Here is a 21,014-nt window from a genome sequence, read left to right as displayed (position 1 = left end):
TTACTTCCTGTCCTTGTGTTTTTCCCTCCCACTTTGATTGTTGATTTAGTCCTCCTGTGTATTTGCCTTTCTCTCTCCCAGCTGTGTCTCGTTCCCTCGTTAGTATCTGTGTGATATTACCCTGTCTGTCCCGGTGTTCCTTGTCTGTTCGTCATCCTTGTGTCATCCATGTTATGTTCGTGGTCCCCTGGTGTGCTTCTTTGTGCTACCCCGAGTCATCCTGGTTTGTGTTTACAGTTTTACTTTTTGTTTTTTACTTTAGTAAGCCACAACTTTGTGGACACCCCACTTAGCCAGCCTAACCCCGCCGATCCTTCCGCTCCACCACCTCCTGCCGAGCTGCGGCAACCCCTCCTCCAGTCAAGCTGCAACAACCTCCTCCTCTTGTCGGGCAGCACCACATCCCAGTCCCTGAGCCATTTCTGGGCACTCGCCTGGCCCTGGGAGGCCCTCGGAGTATCCAGAGGACTTTCAGGCCTCTGAAGAGGAGATCTGGCCATTCAAGCCGGCATTTTATCACTTCTCAGTCCCAAGTTCCTGCTGCCGGGCCGCGACAGACTCCCGTTCCTGCTGCCGGGCCACGACAGACTCCCGATCCTGCTGCCGGGCCGCGACAGACTCCCATTCCTGCTGCCGGGCCGCGACAGACTCCAGTTTTCCCCCTGCGTCTCGAGACCCCAGTCCCAGTGTTCCCCCTGCGTCTCGAGACCCCAGCTCTCCCCTTGCTGCCTCTCGAGACTCCAGCTCTCCCCTGCTGCCGCTCGAGACCCCAGCTCTCCCCCTGCTGCCTCTCGAGACCCCAGCTGTCCCCCTGCTAACTCTCGAGACCCCAGCTCTTCCCCTGCTAACTCACGAGACCCCAGCTCTTCCCCTGCTAACTCTCGAGACCCCACCTCTTCCCCTGCCGCCTCTCGAGACCCCAGCCCCTGTGCTCCCCAAGACCCCAGCAATCCCTTAACCCCCAAGACCCCAGCGCTCCCCTCTCCTCTCACCACCCCTTCGCTCCCCTCTCCTCTCGCGACCCCTTCGCTCCCCTCTCCCCTCTCCTCTCGAGACCCATGTGCTCCCCTCACCTCTCGAGACCCCTACCCCAGTGCTTCCTTCAGCCCGGACTCCTGAGCGGCTCCGCCCGTCTCCAACCCGGCCTCTCCGCCGGCCTCCCAAGCAGCTCCGCCCGCATCCAGCCCGGCCTCCAGAGCGGCTCCACCTGCCTCCACCCTAGCCTCCACGCCGGCTTCACGAGCGGCTACGCCCGTATCCATCCCAGCCTCTCCGCCGGCATCCCAAGCAGCTCTGCCTACCTCCAACCCGGCTTCCCGAGCTGGCTCTGCCCGCATCAAGCCCGGCCTCTCCGTCGGCCTCCAGAGCGGCTCCGCCTGCCTCCACCCTGGCCTCCACGCCAGCCTCCCGAGCAGCTACGCCCGCATCCAGCCCAGCCTCTCCGCCGGCATCTCAAGCAGCTCCGCCTGCATCCAGCCTGGCCTCTCCGTCGGCCTTCAGAGCGGCTCCGCCTGCCTCCACCTTGGCCTCCACGCCGGCCTCCTGAGCGGCTCTGCCCTTATCCAGCCCAGCCTCTCCGCCGGCCTCCCAAGCAGTTCCGCCCTTATCCAGACCGGCCTCTGAACGGCTCCGCCCTCTTCCAACACGGCCTGTCTGCCGGCCTCCTGAGCGGCCCCGCCCCCTTCGCTGGCCTCCTGCCTGGCCTCCAGAACGGCCGCCTCTTTGTATGACCCTTGTTGATTTGTTCCTCCTGTGTATTTGCCTTTGTCTCCCAGCTGTGTCTTGTTCCCTCGTTAGTGTCTGTGTGATATTAGCCTGTCTGTCCCAGTGTTCCTTGTCTGTTCGTCATCCATGTGTCATCCATGTTATCTTCGTGTTCCCTGGTGTGCTTGTTCGTGCTTCCCCGAGTTGTCCTGCTTTGTGTTTTACTTTTTGTCTTGTTTTGTACTTTAGTAAGCTTTTTTGGAATAAAGCTCTCTTTTTGTTAATCACGTTGTCTGCCGCTCTGCATTTGGGTCCTCACCTTTTCCTCACAGTGACATCCTCTCTTTTCTCGGTATGTGTTATGTAGACAAACAGACCAATCAGCAAACAGAAATAAATTAGACATGCATACTGTAAACTTCAAATTCATTTCAATTTTTGGGCACAAAAAGAGAATAAAAATAGAAAAGGTGTGTTGTGCATGAAATTAAAAGACGTGTTCTTACCCTGTAATAATCTGTGCTGTAAATGTCTCTGGACATGCCAAAGTCTCCTATTTTCACCAGAAGGCCATTTCCCACCAGGCAGTTCCTGGTTGCCAGATCACGATGCACAAAGTGTTGAGACGCCAAGTAGATCATTCCAGCTGCAATCTGACTGGCTATGTGAAGCATCTGGGACAGACCCAGCTCCCCGTTGGTCTGCAGAGGCTGTCCATCCACCAGGATCAAGGCGTCTGGCCCGTGGGCTCTGAGGAAGAAGTTACAGAGTGGAATAAGACCATGCTGACCATTTTCAAAAACATACAACCAATTTAATTTCCTTCCTTTAGGCAGCCATTGTTTTAAGTTTTACCAATACCCATTTGATTCACTGTATATAAAGTACAAGGCGGCCTCACTGGAAAGGCTCTGATGCAATGACAAATATCCCACAATCCTTTTCATAATACATGTTTTCTTTTTCATATTTCAAGGTTTTGTCAAAGCAGTGCTTTTTAGCAGCTGGCCAATCAGCCATTGAATGTCTGAGCGCCCTAGAATAAAACTCCATGGAAAAAAGACACGTGATCCTTTAGATTACAATATTTTCCAAGGTAACACATGGAATAATGAATGTCCATGCTCAAATACTCTGCATTTGTATTTTTTCTTGTATATTTTATTAATGCAAATGTTATGAATGCTTCCTGATTTAAATTTCTGTTAAATTCGCTTTTGTTTTTTTAGGTTTTTTTCCCACTGCAAAATGTCCCGCTCAGTATGTAGTTTGGTCATCATTTTTTAATAACCAAAAATAAGTGATCCTTATGAGACTCCGATGTTAAAATGTCCAAGACGGTGACGGCCGGAGCTGAACAGTTTAAGCTTCACCGCGGCTCTTCAGAAACCTACGGGTGACGTGACGGACACTATGTCCATATTTTATACAGTCTATGGTGTAAGCACATTGGCTTGGAATGCAATGGGCAATAATACTACGTCCTACAGGTCCAGTCTATTTTTATACAATGTGAAAACGTCCACTTTTTGAGGATTCATCAAAAAGGAACCTTCTCAATGTCTTTGAGTCCGTGAGTCTGAATTGTGACTCAGCATCAATGATGACACCACACACAGTGGTGTCCATTATGTTGAAATAGTATGTCTGTGCTGTTTTGGAGGGAGCGATGGGTTACAGAGACTGAGGAAGGACAGAGTGTGAGTTCAGCTGTGATGACCTGTGTAGTTCAATATAAAGTGTCCCTAAAGTCTGTAACCTGTGTGTGTGTCTCTTTTCAGCTTCACTGACTCTTAACTCTCTAATGGAGGAAGTGGTGCCAGTGAAGTGGCAGCTTGGTGTGTGTTTGTTTGTGCGTGCGTGCGTGTGTTTGAGCATGGTGGTTTGGAGGGCGACGGGTGCTGACTAAATTAGCAGTATGTCCTGGAAGAATTGATGCCAGCACTTTAATGGAAACACAATTACTAAGCTTAAATTAGCATCCAAGGGACAGAGAGACTCACTAAAACATTGTCCTATATAAGCGTACACACACACACACACACACACACACACACACACACACACTAATAGTCATACATAAGCACTGGTAGACTTCACTTCCTGGCGGCGGACTAAGTACCAATGTTCTATTCTGCAGGGCGAAGCATCCTGGGAGCAAATAACATCTAATCACAGTAGACATAATGCAGCTCATTAGCTTACCAACCGCAATTTACAATTTAGGCATTTAGCTTGTGCTCTCATCCAGAGCAGCTCACAGTGACTGAGCAGGTAGGGCTGTAGAGTCTGACTCAGCTTGGGACCTTCTTGTTAAGAGATAAGTGAGGTCCTTACCCCAGGACAAAAAAAGTCTCATGTAATGGCTCCCAAATGTACAGCTCCTGTATTGTGAAGTGGCTGTATGTTCATTCATGCATTCTTTATTTGGGAACGACTCTGCAAGCACCCAGTGCATTCACCAGTGGGGCACTTGATTACAGAGAGTAATCTATTATATATTACATTGCAAATTAAAGTCATGCTTTTGTTAACTTTTTACTGATGTTTCAATATTATAGCACATCTCTAATAGATGCCCAGTTGCTCACTTATCAACCAAAATTAAACAAATACACTCTTTATTTACAGGCTTTTGATACTACATGTCTTATATTTATATGTTCAGGAAAGGACAGGCATCCTTTTGAAAAAAATAAATGTTTTGCCTGCATGTTTTCAACACACAACAAAAATAGTATCTGTATATGAATGGATCAACACTGTGTCATATTTTGGAGGAATTATGTACTGGCAATGTGTTTTCCATTACATGTTTCCAGTGCATTCCCATGGCGAGGTGTTTGTGTTGTATGCTGGTTGACACCAGAGACTTGCATTAAACTCAGATGACCAGCTTCCTAAAACATGCTAAGTGCTTTGAATTCAATCAAGGAACATAACCATTAAACGTCACTCATGCTTTGAAGAAATTAAATACATTGTCAATGAACATTATGATACTCTACGTAATGTATGAAAGTTTGTGTCAATATGTAGATACAATGTAACATTATGGGGACATCATTTTTTTTTGTCCTTCAAAACACATTTACTGTTGCATATGAACAAAAAATACAATGTTTGTTAAAAAAGATGGTGTTGATGCACGTATGTTGTCACTCCTATTGTTTTTCTTCTTCTTATCATTAGTAAACAGGAAGTATACTGTGCATGTAACTTTGTTAATAAGATGTGACTATAGCTGTACATTCTATTTATAATCCCAATTAAATAAATAAAATAGCCATCCAATATTCAATTAAACTTTTCTGCACCAGGCTATTCACAGGTCGGACTGTGGGCAGCTCCTGGTGGAGAAATAAAGTCTAATAAACTGAGCAGATGAATAACAGATGGCAAACAAAACCACTTAATTTAATGAAAGAATGCTGCATCGCTTAATTCCAACACAAATTTGGACAAATGATGATGAGACTTTAGGATTCTCCAGCAGCAGGTTATAAGATACAGCGTTGCAATTGGCATTTTGGCTTATCACATATCTTCGGTTCAAGTGCGGATGCTGTTGTAAAAGTGGAACTACAGAAGAGGCAATGAGATTGCAAAATGGACAATAAATATTCACAGAAAATAGTGTGGAAATACAGCCAGTTATTCTGTGTCCTTGGGCAAATTTCTCCCGATGATATAACCAATGGTGAATGAGTGTTCCGAGACTTATTCAAAACTTGTTTTAAACGTAATGAAAAAGAGAGAAAAAGAATCTTAAAATTTCTGTTGCTTGCGTTGGCAACCAAGAAAAAAAAACACATTACTGTTTGCAGTCAATCTCAAGAATGGAGGATCGTGTTAAAATATTTTACACACAACTTTTAAAACAGTGTTTCCAGCGCTGGTAGCATTACCAGCTTCCCCACAGCTAACATAGTGTTGAAAGTCCTCTCTTTTCTCTTTCTACAGTTTTGGACGTCCAGATTCACGCGAATATGATAAGCAGGGGATACCTTGTATGGTAGGCTTTGTCTCTGTGGATATTTTCCATCCATTAGTTTGGGTAACTTTGAACTCAAGGAGGCCACTGATTTTTACCAATACGAGACATGTGCATCCATCTATATTATTTGTTTCAGCCATCAATCCCCATTTAACAGTTATAGCAGTTCTACACAATTTTTACTTAAGGCTGACTGCATTTTACATAATGCTCTGGGTGGAAGGCGTCCCATTGTCAGTCTGTCACTCTATCAGACAGGCTCATTCATCACTCACTGTGGAACACACTTGCTCTCACGGAAAGGCACACTGACTCTGGTGACAATATTTGATGGTGGAGCAGCGTTTGTCTATATTTATAACTTTATAACAGGCAGCCCGCTAAAAAACTTTTTTCATAAATAGCCTGGCAGGAGTCTGCAGGGGTTTCACCTTGAGAGAAGGAAAGTGAGGGTGTAAAGGAAGAAGGAACAAAGTACATTTATTAATGTACTGTATTTAAGTTGATGCTACATTGTACTTCTTCCCCACATTTCAGAGGGACATATTGTATGTTTTACTCCACTACATGTATCTGTAGTAACTAGTTACTTTGTAGATTGAGAATGTATGGCCAAAACACATAAGTAATTCTGATAAACTGTTTAAGATTAAACTATCTAACAGTACAGAAATCAGACAGTCTTACCTTAAGTTTCACAGTTTATCTTTTGCTTTCTCTTCCAAAATAAATATTTGTCTAACATGGAGGTTTGTCTGACTGATCGTGTTTGTTCCACCATTTGACCTTTTTTTTAGTGACCGGATCGAAACCTGAATTACTTTGTTGAGAACAATGTTGAACCAACATAACTGATGGCCAGAGCTTTGTAATAAACCAAAACTATTCTTTAAGTCAAGGATCTGAATAAATCAGTGGCATTGGGACAGTGAGCTATACTGTAATTATTGTAATCAGAAGATGACATCTAATGGGGCAGCTGTGTTATTGGTCAGCTGTGCGGAGGTGAGATAGTAGGCAGGGTTTGAACTTCTCTCTCTAGCTTTATTTTTTCATTCTTCACACAACCATTTCAGTCACTGGTGGTTGACTTGAACACTATATTCTTAGAGATAATTCATGTTTGATAATAATATTCATTCCCTGTTGACGTTATAAGCTTCACAGTGTATGAATGCAGTGCTATGAGGAAGCTGAATGAAGCTCTGTCATCAGATTTGTACTTCAGCATGTGAATGCACCACCATGAAGGATTCCCACATCACTCCACCATTTAAAAACTATTCTAACATTACGTATATTTGTGAGTTGATTTGGATAGTGAACTAAGATGAACTGATGCCAATGGCCTCTGGAAGAGAGGAAACTGCATTTGATTGCATGAGTAATGATTGTTTTAATGTGTATAAAATAGATCTTTCATGGTGGTAACTGCCAGCACACCTCCTCCACCACCTGTTGCTTGTCTGCTGAATTCACCTGAGAAACTTATTGAGATCTCCGTGCTTCATGTACTCAAAGACCATGATGAGAGGGTCTCCGTCCACACACACTCCGTAGAACTTCACTATGTGCTCGTGCTGGAGGTTGGTCAGCAACTCAGCCTCACGCTGGAAATCCTTCCTGGCAGCAAGAGTGGGGTCCTTCAGAGTCTGCGGGGGGAGAGAGAGAGAGTTATAGTGGATTACGCAATGGAAATATCCTGTTTCTGTCCTTCAGTTATATTTCAATTATCTCACTTAGCAAACTGCATCTGCAGTGAAACATGATACAGGTTTAACTGTATGGCAGTAATGGCTGCAATTTAGTCATGGTCAAATTAAAAAGACAGCGGGAGGAGAAGAGCAGCCATCAGGTATGACAGTTGAAAATGTTACATTAATGCATGTTTCTAAAAGAGAGAAAAAACACACACAATGATGTTTTTTATGTTTCTGCTATATATCTATATGCTTTGAAAACATCCCCTTTTTTAAATTAAAAGTCCAATAATTTGTGGCCTCAATTTAGTCTTCTCCAGGTTTTTATTAATTTGTGGGCATCATTTAAATAATCAAATAATTTTGGCAGTGGACATGGCCATTCCAGCCGCCGCCTGCTGAAGACTCTTGTCCTTGGTTGTAGATGGCTACGACAGAGACTCTTTAATGAAGCTTAACTTTAGCTCAGTGCTGAGTTATTGTTAGTAGGAGGCACTGCCTTTAAACTGGCTCTCTGCACATACACTTATCTTGTGCACACAAATGAACCTAAATGGGCAAATTATTTAATAAAGTGAAATTGACTTGAATTCAAATGTAATTGAATCACTATAAAATAATTCCAAACTCCTGCTCTTTCTCTCACTTCGGCACTTCTCCCGAACGCAGAATATAATAGCTCAATTAGAAGTATTACATTGATAGGAGTGGTCGAGGGGAAAACTCCAGTTAAACAACAGTACATGCACATTAAAGTACAGTTTCTGCTGCCTTATTTTCCTTTGTCCACTTATATTCTTACCCTCCATTCGTTTTTCTTCTTCTCAGTTCTTCTCCGAACAATACATTGTGCTCTCTTTCTTTTCTAAACACAAAACAGTTCTCGGGGGCCAGAGCAGAGTGAAAACAAACTCGACTGACAAAGGACAAACAATCTGAGGACAGCGGACAACATATTTTTCTTCAGTGAATGACACTCTAATTACTGTTAATAGCTTTAATAGCGGTAGTGCTGCCATGGTTACCTTCTCGTTTACCTCCCTCACTTATCTTTTCTTTCCCTTCTCACAGCTTCTCTTATTTTCCTTCATCTCAGCCCTTGTTAACGCTGGGAGGTTATACATACGGTGAGCTGCTCCTGCTGTCTGCTATAATGTCATTTCAGATTGGCAATGCTAACAACGTGCAAAAGTATAGAACCAACCCTCATTACATTGTGGCTCAATTTTAATTAATTAAAGTAGAAAGAAAGTAGTTGATTATAAAAGAGGCTTTATATTTAATGGATCTGTGGGCAAAAGAGAAACATTTGGACATATCCAGAGGTGTCTACAGAATACATTCGAACATGCTGTATTTAACATTTAGTGTTGAGATAATGTAAACATTTAACAGTCACTTGTATGACAGAAAGCCTCAGAAATAAACAAGTGGCTTCTGAAGAGTAATCTTTTGAACCCATGGTTGCATCTCACTCCCTTTATTTACTGACTTATGGCTACTATTAGCTAGACTTTTATTCAGGATAAGCTTCCACAAGTTAGCAATTTTAGGCTATATTTCTTCCCATTTTGGAGAAAATAGAGGCTTTAAACTAAATTTTCTTTAAAAGAGAAACAAATAAAACCCACATTTGGTAATAATTATTCATTTTAATCTGCAGCAGAATGCTAAAAGAAGATATTATTTTGTTTTGTATCAGAAATAAGAAATCCTTTATTTGTCCCACACCAGGGGAATTTACAGTGTCACAACAGAAAAGGTGCAGGGTAAAAATAAGTAGCGTAACATAATAAATAAAAGAAGCAAACACACGTTTAATAAAATAAAATAAAATTAGTAGGCTAACATATTAAATTAAAGCAGCCTGTCACTGAAGAAGCTGCCCACTGCTCACAAAGTGTCCTGAAGGGGGTGGGACATGTCCAACAGTGATGACAGCTAGGCCATCATTCTCCTGTCTAACAAACACTTCACACTGTCTAGAGGGCTTTCCAGGACAGAGATGGCCTTTCTCACCAGTCTGTTGAGCCTCTTCCTGTCAGCAGCTGAGATGCCGCTGCCTCAGCACACCACTCCATAAAAGAGTGTCAAGAAAGGTCTTCAGGAGTGACCACTGCACTCCACAAGATCTAAGTCTGCTCTGTCCTTATATCTGTCTTATGTATATGTGTGCTGCATTTCACTGCTACCTTCCTGTACCTCAGGATTAAATCAGTGCATTTAGAATACCAGTGCAGTCACCGCGTTTATGGTAGCAATGCTACATTGTTACGTGTGCGAATGTCACCAGCATTTTTGTATGAGAGTGTGTGCGCATGTGTGTGTGTGTGTGTGAGAGTGTGTGCGTGTGTGTAAACTGGCTCAATTCAGAATTAATTCCGAGGTGCAGGGAGAATGGATTACCCTGATGAAGCCCACAAGCCGAATCACGTTGGTCTTACAATAAAGTTGTTCTACTGTATATACTACTCGTGTGGCTTGAGTGTAAAACCCAAGTCATTAGTGTTGGGCAGTAACACAGTATAACACATTACAACACAGTAAGGTGATTAATTTTTCAGCAATAGGAAAGTGTTATGAATTACCATTTGAAATTCAAAATTACAAGGATGAGAGTGTGGGGTTGTGGAGGGCATAAAAACATCTGATGGAACAACACGATGGCAATAAGTAATGTTACTTTTAGTAGTAGTTCGTAGTAGGGTAATGGAACTACTTTGAGTCATATGTAATGAGATATTGATTGTACTTTGTCCAGCACTTGTTATTTGAAGTATTTGAACAAATGACAAATGCTATAATTTGTCCTGTGAAGATAAAGTCATTGGTAATAATTTCACTGTTCGCCTATGTTCTCTCTTCCGAGCAATTTGACTTAATTGGGTTTGTTTCCCACCCTGACCTCTACACTTTCCGACTTCCAATAAGGGTCAACAAGGTCCTGCATTGACACGGGGGGTATTTCCTATAACTATAGTAGCCTAGTGTCCTGTCTTATGAAACACATTGTGTTGTGTATAGTTTTACAATACAACCAGGAGAATGTATGGTTGTTCGGATGAAAAAAATAGCATAATGCTGCAAAGGGCGATACATCCTGCAGGATTAAAAAGGCTCCATCTGTAATCCCTCTACTGTACTGTATATCCTCACTAAGACTAAAACCTGTCTGCTGCAGGTCAATGTGTCGGCCATATTTCCATTGATAACTGCTGCTGCACAAACAGCAGATTCTCTATCTTCAAAATATGTCTTGTTAATTATCCAACCTATGCCATACAGCACATTAGCTTTACTGAGAGTCAGGAACTGGACTGATGGCTTTCAGATCATGTTATTTACTTTCATATATATTTCACTTTTACGGAACAAATGACAATGCACATGTCATGTTTCACATGTAACTGCATCTGCACACTCTACACTGATTTCAAAATGTGATTGTGTTAGGGTTTGAATTTAGATGCCAAGTGCTGAACATTGGATATAGTTGGTCTACTGTAACTGGCAAGACCCTCAGCAACAATAGATACACATGCCTACATTTCAAACTGTCCTCAAGCCCTCAGGTGTGATCACTTACAGTTAGTATACCTAAACAGAGGTGGAAAGAGGCCTTCCAACAATTCAATATTGCACTGTTGGAGGCTTTGCAGCGACTAAGCCAACAGTTTGTTGACGCTTCACCGAGTGAAGATATCGTAGCGTTTAGAAATCCCTGATGTCTCCAACTCAGAATTTCACCCCAGAGGTTTTTTTTTTGTTTTGACTCGGTTGCTCATAATTACGATATGAGCCACCTCCAGTTTGTAGTCCAGGCTCTCTGTTATACATTTTAGTCTCCAAACCCAAACTGAGATTACTTAAGATCTCACTTAGAGGAGACATTATGCCATGACATTAAATCACATTTATATTCTATACTCTATTCTCCCTGCATATATATTCACCCTCTGTCTGAGACGCTCAGGATTAGCGGCAGTCTCTTTAAGCTCCCCTCCTGAAAAAGCCCGATCTGCTCTGATTGGTCAGTGTTTGTGGTCTTCCGCATTGGCACTGTCATCGTCTTTGCAAGAGACGACGCTGAACCACTGTAACAAAGTTTAGCTGTGTTTAGATGATGTTCTAAACTGAAATCAGAGCCGATATCGGGGAGAAATGCACAACATCGGTAATCAATATACACAGATACACAGAACCATTACAGAAGCTGTGATTGGAAACAGTTTGGAAGCCACTTATTTGGCAGGTAATTGGATCAACAATCTGTCAATCAAACTATTACCAAAGCCAGTCGGGAGAGGAGTGAAAACATATTTTCCACTGAGAAGCCTTCAGTGCCGTTCTTTGCTCTTCTTTCAGTGAAGAAAAACTCTCCAGTTCTGATAAAACTGATGCTTATGCAGCATCTACTCTAACATCTTTAGGAGCTGCCATTGTTGTTTTGAACACTCACACTCACACACCTAAACCTTAACTGCCAGTAGCTCCTCACAGGACACTGATAGGTCCGAAAACAAATCATCACGTGAAGCCTGACAAGACATCTGCATTATTATTTGGGGGGATTATTTGTAATTTCAGGTGGACCGAGAATGTGTTTTGTGTCAGTGGATGATAAGTGGCTAATCAGTGCTGTATGTTGAAGTGAGTTCTTTGAATCAATTACCTTTGCTGAATCTAATCAGTCCAAACTGAATGACGCATCATCGAGACAACATTTAAAACTTTTACAGAAGCAGGAGAGAGGCTTTGTGAAAAAAGGCATCAGTCTGTAATTATGGAGCCTATAACAAATACACACACACACACACACACACACACACACACACACACACACACACACACACACTGCTTCTATCTCTTACCTTTACAGCGACCAGCATCTTGTCCTTGGTGGGGCTCAGGTTGTAACACTCAGCCAGGAAGACCTTGCCGAAGGCTCCCTCTCCGAGCTCCCTCTTCAAAATAATGTCCCTCCGTTTAATATGCTGAACATCTAAGAGGGACAGAGACAGAGGGACTGAGTTGACATCCATGACATTCATTTAATTTTAAATGCTGCCACACAACCACGTTTTGAATTCAATTTCCCTTTGTATTGCTTACATCATGCCACTCCGTAAGTCTGCTGTTTCGTGGAGCTGCATGAATCCTTTTTCTCCATGCCAAGTTCAACCAAATTACAAACCTCCATGTCAGCACTTTTCATCCAAACTATATTTTTTAACTAAAGAAACAGAAAAGTCTATGGATTTTCCACAGTAACCGACCACTGTTTCTGGAAAGACATGTTGTAGATTAACTTTATGAATTAATTTTTTCTGGGAGAAACTCACATTTCTCTAAACAAATAGACGGAAAAATAATCTACTGTTGATATAATTTCCTCACACCAACACTGACATTTTAATAAACTCACGCTAATGAGATGGGTAGCCCAGATGAGCAGTGTGTTAAGTACCTAATGCAAAAGTTTTTGTTTGTCAGTCAAGACAAAAGGGGCAGGGCCAGTTATGTCAGTCATTTCAATATCATTTATACAGCGAAACCTCAATTTATGGCATCAGATTCTGGAGTTTGGTTAAGGTTAGGCAAGGAAATCAGCTGAAAAAAATATTGATTATAATAATTTAATACAATTAAACAATACAATATCTTGTTCAAGATAAGAGCATGAGCCGCATGTTACCGCCACAATTTCAATTCACAATTTGGAAGTGAAACATGTTCTGAAGAATCATTGAATATGACATTGACAATGGAACAGCAACGAGCAAAATGTCTTTGAAAAAAATATTTTGTATCAGAGGGTACTTTAAAAAAAAGAAAATGTTACATTTGTAAACAATTATGAGCATTTAAAAAATGTAAAAGGGTTATGTTAGAGTTTACTGAGCACATTTGGGATCTTTCACAAAGTTTGCAGATAGGTCTGCACCCATTATCATTTTGCTCTGCCTTGTTTGTGTAACAGTAACGTGCAGATTGCAGAAGGGAAGGAAAATGCTAATGGCAGGCTTATACCCACAGACTGGTGTGGTGTGGTGGAGTGGTTCAATGTGTATTGTCAACCCTCAAACTGATAAAGGTACATTTCTAATATAATCGCCAACACCCAACATTGCATGTTCTTCCTGAATCTACAGTAGCAACTCAGTAACGTTCATCCATATCAATCAAATCCCCTTACCTCATAGGATCAGCCTCTCTTCAAGGTAGGCATACACACCAAAGCCCTTTACCCTTATGTCATTATTATTCTTGTTTTAATTGTGCCGTAGAAGCGGTGGAATGCCCATGCTTTTTTGAGTGGGGTCACTCAAGCGGGGGTCTGATTGTTGCTGGATATCGGTAGAAAATATATATATACCCCTACCCAATTATACGCCCTTGCATTTTACTGAAAGTGATGGCTCTATTTTTAGTTAGTATTGGAATATTTTGTCTATGGTCTATGGTCAACTAATGAGATGAATTATAGAAAGACAGACAGAAAATGTAGAAATCCAGCCTACGGAATGGTTATCATTTGTAACTGTTTCCATGATCTGGTGAAAAGACATGGATTTGAAATAAAATTACCTTTTAAATCAGGAAGATTATTCATAATACCTTTGGATGAACACCAGTTGTGCTGCTTTTTTTGGGGTTTCTGAGTGAAATCAGAAAACAAGCCTGCAGTTCTCCAGAGAGCCCAAACTAATCAGAAACACTGTTGATATTTCAGAATGAGGTTAGGACCGTGCTTTAGGTGACATATATTTCTTATACGCTCCCATATGATAACATCAAGAAATATATTAATTAATCTGATTCTCAAGATATACAGCAACAGAATTCAGCTCAGATCCCTGCAGGGCAACAACAGGAGCATGTGGGGTCCAGAGGGACAAGCTCATTTGGTACATTCAACACTTTGTTTTACAAAAGTACGAGTAAGATCTTTGAGCATGTCAACATGCCGGATGGAGGCCAGGGTAAAGGACAGCAGAGAGGGTAATTACTGTACTTACCAACGTGCCTTATGTAATAAATTCATTGCCCTGGGAGCTGCTGCTAGCCCTCAGAACTCTGTATGAAAAAGTGGGACCATGAATGCATAATGTTGTAATATTTATCCTTAGTGTTACTTTGCTGCATTTCTTACACCTTAAACTTAAATTCTTGGCTTTCAAACACCAGTGGTGGTGACTATTTGTCTCCACAGTTATTTATCCCCCAAAGAGACATGTATATAATTAAGTGAAGATAGTATATGTCAAAGTGGAATGAAGCTTTGACAGATGCAAAACAAAGCAATATTATTGTCTGTGTGTCCCAGACTGAAATCTTCATTAAACTACAAAAGTGTTAAACCTTACAAACAACACCATGATTACTTTTGATGAACTACATGCCCAAACCTTGCTCTCATGTGTGATTGTTGTTGGGCATTCATCTACTGCTGTTGCAGCCTCAACACTTCTGGGATCGACTACCACTCCTCTGAATCACTGCTTTCATCTCCAATTTGTTCAATTTTGTTTGGTGCTCATTGATGACTATGTTCGTGCAGTCACAAATGTAAACAACGAATCTTGTAGGAGGGATTAAGAATGGGAACCTCATTTTCCCATATTGCTAGCTAGCTGCATCCGTACAATATTTCCAGAGAAAAACTGCCACAGAAATGGAGATAAAGTCCTAAATCAACATGTGTCTTTGATTTACAAAATGTTTCAAAAGAATAACTGCTACTAAGCTTTGTGCATGGGGTCATTGTCATGTTGAAACTGGAAACTAACTAACACAGAGTGTTGACAAAGACGAAATTGAACTATTGAAATAAATATCTGTTCCTAAATTAACATGAAGATTTCCCTTAAGGGCTTCATGTAATCCAAGCGTTATGAAGCTCAGCATTCAATCAGGAAGACTATCTTTACAGGATGCTTCATTCATTCACAGTTCTCTTTTTCTGTCTCTCCTCCCACTGTTTATTAATCAGCTGATTATGAGTGTTCAATCTTCTCGTCGCTGCTGTCTCTGCTGCTGTCATCTCTCATTTTAGACGATATCGTTGCGGCCCTCCTCCTCCCAATTCCCCTCCAGTCGTCATATTCAGTGCACAGGTTGAGCTCATGAGAAGTCCACTCCATATCAAATCCAAATCTTCATCTCATCTCCACCACCAGTGTCTAGACTCTATTAGGGATTTCTCCACCTCCTTGCAATACTATATGATGTCACGATGGAGTCCAATTGTCAAATACTATTTACATTTCTCACAGAACGTCATGGCCCCACAAAAAGGACAACAATATTGAACCATCTACACAAACTAAAATCAGTCATCTGTCTATTACAAGAAACCCATCTCACAGAGGCAGAGCCTCGGAAACTGAAGGCAAGATAGATTTAAAAAAACGCAGTGCTTCCATCCTGATAAGCAAAAACACACACCATACTCCCACAAGGAGCAAGCATCTATGTCCCAAACAATAACTCACCAACCTTTTTTCACTCTTTTTACAGAACTAACCAATTTAGAAGGTGATTTTAACACTGTGTTAAACCCAGATCTGGACCGCTCCTCCATCTCAACCTCCTACATGCCTCACCACTTCTCATCTACAATTAAACAGTATATGTCAGAATTTAAAACTATGTATTTGCCATGATCGCTGTCAACCCACCCCTGTGCTGGTTCTCCTCGCTGAACACAATATTCGATACATTCTACTGGAAAGAAAAAAAGCCTAGAATCAAAATAACTACACTTAAAAAACATGATGGACTTGAAGCACCAAACTGTTACTTTCTATCCCACTAGCCTCAGTATAGACTACACTGGACAAACAACCCCAAATTCAATTCGATTTCAAACAAACCATTAGCAAATATCTCCCCATTAAGCACATTGCATTCATAGATAAATCAGTTAAGACACTCAATTGTTCCAAATGTAATTCCATAAACATCAACCTCTGGTGGAAAGCAAATTATTTACTCAACCTCAAACCATCTCCCTCTGCTCTGACACCCATCTGCCATAACCATTTGTAACAATACCTTCTCCATGTCACGCAACTCTAAAATCCAATTTATTCAATACAAGGTCCTTCACAGAGTACACATCGCCACTCACAAATGCACCATATGGGTTCCACAGACAACAACTCCTGCACACACTGCCCCTCTGCAACAGACAACCACTTCCACACATTCTGGCTCTGCCCACTGGTCGACCAGTTTTAGTCGGCAGTTATGAGAAAGCTGTCTGAGATCCTCAGCCTTCAGCCCTCTCCCCCTTCATCGCTCTTTTAGGCAATCTTTCCTCTCTTGCAATCTTCAAACTTTCATTATCATAGCATTTACTGTAACCAAGAAAACCCTTTTACTCAACTGGAAAGACAGAACAAAATGATCAGTTAACCACTGGCTCGATCTATTAACAGAGCACGCAAACCTGGAATAGTTTACATCAATCCCAAAGGACAATATTATCCCTTTCAATAAAACCTGGTCTTCCTTTCCTGCAGTACAGCCAGAGCTGATTCCTCTTTAGACCGTCCTGGCCAGACCCTCCCAACACCAACAGAGCACAACTGATGATGATAAATGATAAAAAATGATAAAATAGCACAATATATTTTCTTCTCTCATCTATTTTCTCTTCCTCCTCCCTTTTTCTCCTTCTGATTGGATTTTTTTCTTTTCTATTATGTGTCAGTATTAATGATGTTTATTGTAAATATGTGTTGTTTTGTAAATACTTTTGGTATCCGCTGTGGTAAATTATAATAAAACCTTTTTTTCTATACCTGTGCTTTTTATAAATGTAATTTATGTTGCTGTTAGATTGCTGCTTGACTGCCGGGCTAATACAGGAGTGTGTCTCCCTTTGTGTGAAAAGCAGTAAAAAGGTTGTTTTTGGCTAAACAGCAACACATATAGATTATCATGTCAGAAAAACATGTTGTGAAACTTGTTTAACGCTCTGGAGTTATTGGAAATGTTCGAACAAGGGCTGTATCCAATAGTCTGAAGCTTTAAATTCTAAATCAAAATTCAAATGCACCACAGTTTTTTTTTTTTTTATCCGGTTTTTCTGAACAGTGGCAGATAAAGATTAGGCTCCACTAATATTTTAGTATTATAATATTAGCGTAGCCTAATCTTTATATGGGTTCTTCCTGTCTTGAGTTCTGTTTTTCTTTCTCACAAAAAGGAGGATTGGCAAGTTTAATTCTTAAGATGTGTATGTGTGTATGTAAGATGTATGTGGTGGTCTGAATATCTGTGTTACTCCAGTGAGACGGACTGGAGAACTGGCGAGAGAGTCTCACTCACTGGATGCATGAATGTGCTCAAGCCCATCACAGCCCTGCATGAAACTGAGCCAGAAACTGCTAGCAGCTCTCTCTTAAACATTTAGTGCTGTGACCTCTAATGCATGTGCTTGGCTGAATGGCTGTAGCACAGTGGGGGCTGGGCACGCACAAAAAAATACACACAAAACCACATACAAGCAGGTATATGCATGTACAGCAGCAAAGACACACTGGGGAACGCGCAACCTTCCCTGTACACTCACACACACACAAGGGTTAGCTGAATGAGTTGACCGTTCCGCCACTGGGTTGCAATTAGCGAGACTGTAATGAGCTCTGGGACTCACATCAACCAGCAGCATACATATAGCTGCTATAGAGGCTGTGAGAAAGGAGAGGGAAGCAGAGCAAACCACCTTCCAACGCTTCAGTAACTCTTTACTTGAAGTGGTGTCTTTAATGCATTATAAGCACATTGTGAATGAATGAGCATTATCCTAATCATATGACAAAAGAGGAAACATTGTGAAATAATACAGCTGTATAATGTAGTTAATGGCTTGATACTATTTTGATGTGAATGTAATGCTTTGCTGAATTTAATGAAGCAATATTGTGCTAATTCAATTTAAACCTGAAATAGCTTCATCTGCATTTGTTGGCATTACAAAAATTGATCAGAGGCTCCTGTGGAAAAAAATATGATACAGATCATTTAAAAAACTTGGTACAGCAGCATGAAGGCGGATAGTTATTATGCAACACCAGTGGATGTTTCAGGATTTTATTTAAAAATAGAAATGTACTTTTTCTGGATCACACTCAACAGTAGCATGATTGTTTAAAAATATGTTATGATGTGTGTGTGGTGTAGGGATGTCACAATACCATACATTTAGTAGTCGATACCAATACCAGTGAAATTCCATGATTTTCGATACCCAAGTTGATACTACGGTAACAAACAAAACAATACATGGCATGTACTTCAACGTGCACTCCTTTTAATACCGTTTTGCTGTTTTTTGTTAACAGGTCATAGTTCCCTCTCTAATATGTATTTTATATATTGCTGTGAAATCATCTCCTTCAAACACCTGGATGTATTCACGTTTCTCGCCAAAACTACATTTTGCAAGACTGCCTTGAACACATCATGATAACGTTATAATTTACCCATAACTAATAGTCATGTATACTGAATAGAGAATGAATGCCTCACAATGCTACTCTATGGAACTTCCGTTCACCAACGTCTGACAGCTAACAGCTGACGAAACAATGGCAAAGTCAGTTTACTGCATCCTAAACACATTTCCTTTCGTTGCCAGGAGCCCATTAGTCTCGAGCCTTGACGGTACTTGACGGTTTTCAGAATTTTGCCATCGACTTAGTACCTTGTGAAATCCCTATTGTGGTGCAATGCTTTTGTACAGTATACAAAATATGTGCGTGATACACTTCACCATCATCACCATTGACCAAAGCAGAAATTCTTATAGACTATGATGTCATTTCCGCACTTCTGCTAACATGATAGCTAATTAGTTAGCATACTGAAAAACTGTGCCACTCTGAATTATCTTTGTGAGTATCAAGTTAGAGCCAAGTAACCGTGAGGTTGAAGGTTTTGAAACACACACACACACACACACACACACACACACACACACACACACACACACACACACACACACACACACAGCACCAGTGAAAATATATGGCTGGTAATAATCACACAAGGTGACTCTTGTGATGGATCAGCATCGCCATTGGCAACAACACCAGTAGTGTGTGTGTGTGTGTGTGTGTGTGTGTGTGTGTGTGTGTGTGTGTGTGTGTGTGTGTGTGTGTGTGTACTGTCTCCCAGGGGATTTGGTGAGATTTATGTGGCTGTAAAGTCAAAAAGTGATTTGCTCCAACGCTGTTGAAGAATACTATTTGTGTTCAATAGAGACACAGAGGGTGGAGAGACTACTGGAATAACGAAGACACAGAGGGTGAATAGACTACTGGAATAACAGAGACACAGAGGGTGGAGAGATGACTGGAATAATGGAGACACAGAGGGTAGAGAGACTACTGGAATAACAGACATAGAGGGTGGAGAGACTACTGGAATAACAGAGACATGGAAGGTGGAGAGACTACTGAAATAAACAGAGACACAGAGAGGGTGGAGAGACTACTGGAATAACAGAGACACAGAGAGGGTGTAGAGACTACTGGAATAACAGAGACACAGAGAGGGTGTAGAGACTACTGGAATAACAGAGACACAGAGAGGGTGTAGAGACTACTGGAATAACAGAGACACAGAGAGGGTGTAGAGACTACTGGAATAGTAGGGAGACTACTGGAAAAACAGAGACACAGATGGTGGAGAGACTACTGGAATAACAGAGACACACAAAGATGTAGATGTTACAAAAAGGTTGTATAAGAGAGGTAACTAACATCAGCTCCCATGAGGCTTTTACAGAGCAACTATGACTAAGACTCAAAAAATGCATCTTTGTTACAAAGACAAGGTTCCTCACATTGATAAAGATGCTCCTTTAGTATATTAAAGAAAGCCTTTACAAGAATACATTGTCAGGCAGAGGCTAGTGGAGCAGAGACTAACATGAGAAGGGGACAGGACGTTGGCTTTCTTTTGGCCAAAGACAGTGTGTATACAAAGGTATACAGGGTGAGGGAGATTTACCTTTTACCTGTTTAAAAAGACTTAGAAATCTATATAAGTGTCAAGCATGTACATCCATATTATCTACACCAAATTGAAAGTCAACATACCTAAAATGTTGATAATAATCCCTCATTGCAACAAGAAGTTAATAATAGTTCTAATCATCTGAATGCTCGCCTTTTTTGACCTGTTGGACTTCTTTTTTACTAATTTCATCGCCTTACAAAATAACAGCAGTGACCTTGGTGATTACAGTGTAATCTTAACTGACAGATGGCCAGAGCTACAAACAAAACCAAAGTTGTAATAAACCACCACAAAAAGAGGATAAACTCGGGGAACAAAAGTTCCTTCCCTTGCTGTTTTACTGTAATCTGCACGCTTCATGGAGGAAAATCAGATAGATGAGTATAGTTAGAATACTTGTAATATGAAGTAAATATAGCAAGAAAGGATGTAAAGGCAGTAAATGAGATTAATTTAACATTTACTTTGGCACTTGTGGGAGTTCACAGGGGTAGTTGGTCAATGCTACTCAGAGCACTGTTACAGTGTGGGCAGCGGTGACACACTGTGTGTTTCGGTCAGTGAACAATTAACATTTC

The 21,014-nt window shown here is 41.2% G+C and overlaps 1 protein-coding gene across 4 annotated transcripts in view; it reads right to left on the bottom strand.

The window, feature by feature from the left end:
* LOC115009608 (NT-3 growth factor receptor-like) overlaps nucleotides 1–21,014 on the bottom strand; it is a 162,135-nt gene that overhangs the window by 22,103 nt on the left and 119,018 nt on the right. For 2 of the 4 annotated variants that reach the window (XM_029433728.1, XM_029433729.1), the window contains exons 14-17: nucleotides 12,273–12,403; nucleotides 7,181–7,353; nucleotides 2,211–2,454; nucleotides 2,024–2,047 (exon numbers count right to left, since the gene is read on the bottom strand). In XM_029433728.1, the coding sequence (XP_029289588.1) occupies nucleotides 2,024–2,047; nucleotides 2,211–2,454; nucleotides 7,181–7,353; nucleotides 12,273–12,403 (572 nt within the window). The remainder of the gene's footprint in view (nucleotides 1–2,023; nucleotides 2,048–2,210; nucleotides 2,455–7,180; nucleotides 7,354–12,272; nucleotides 12,404–21,014) is intronic. The other 2 variants (XM_029433731.1, XM_029433732.1) reach the window with 1 other exon arrangement.

Source organism: Cottoperca gobio, chromosome 6 (genome assembly GCF_900634415.1).
Source record: "Cottoperca gobio chromosome 6, fCotGob3.1, whole genome shotgun sequence".
NCBI lineage: Eukaryota > Metazoa > Chordata > Actinopteri > Perciformes > Bovichtidae > Cottoperca > Cottoperca gobio.
This window is presented reverse-complemented; position numbering and strand designations above follow the sequence as displayed.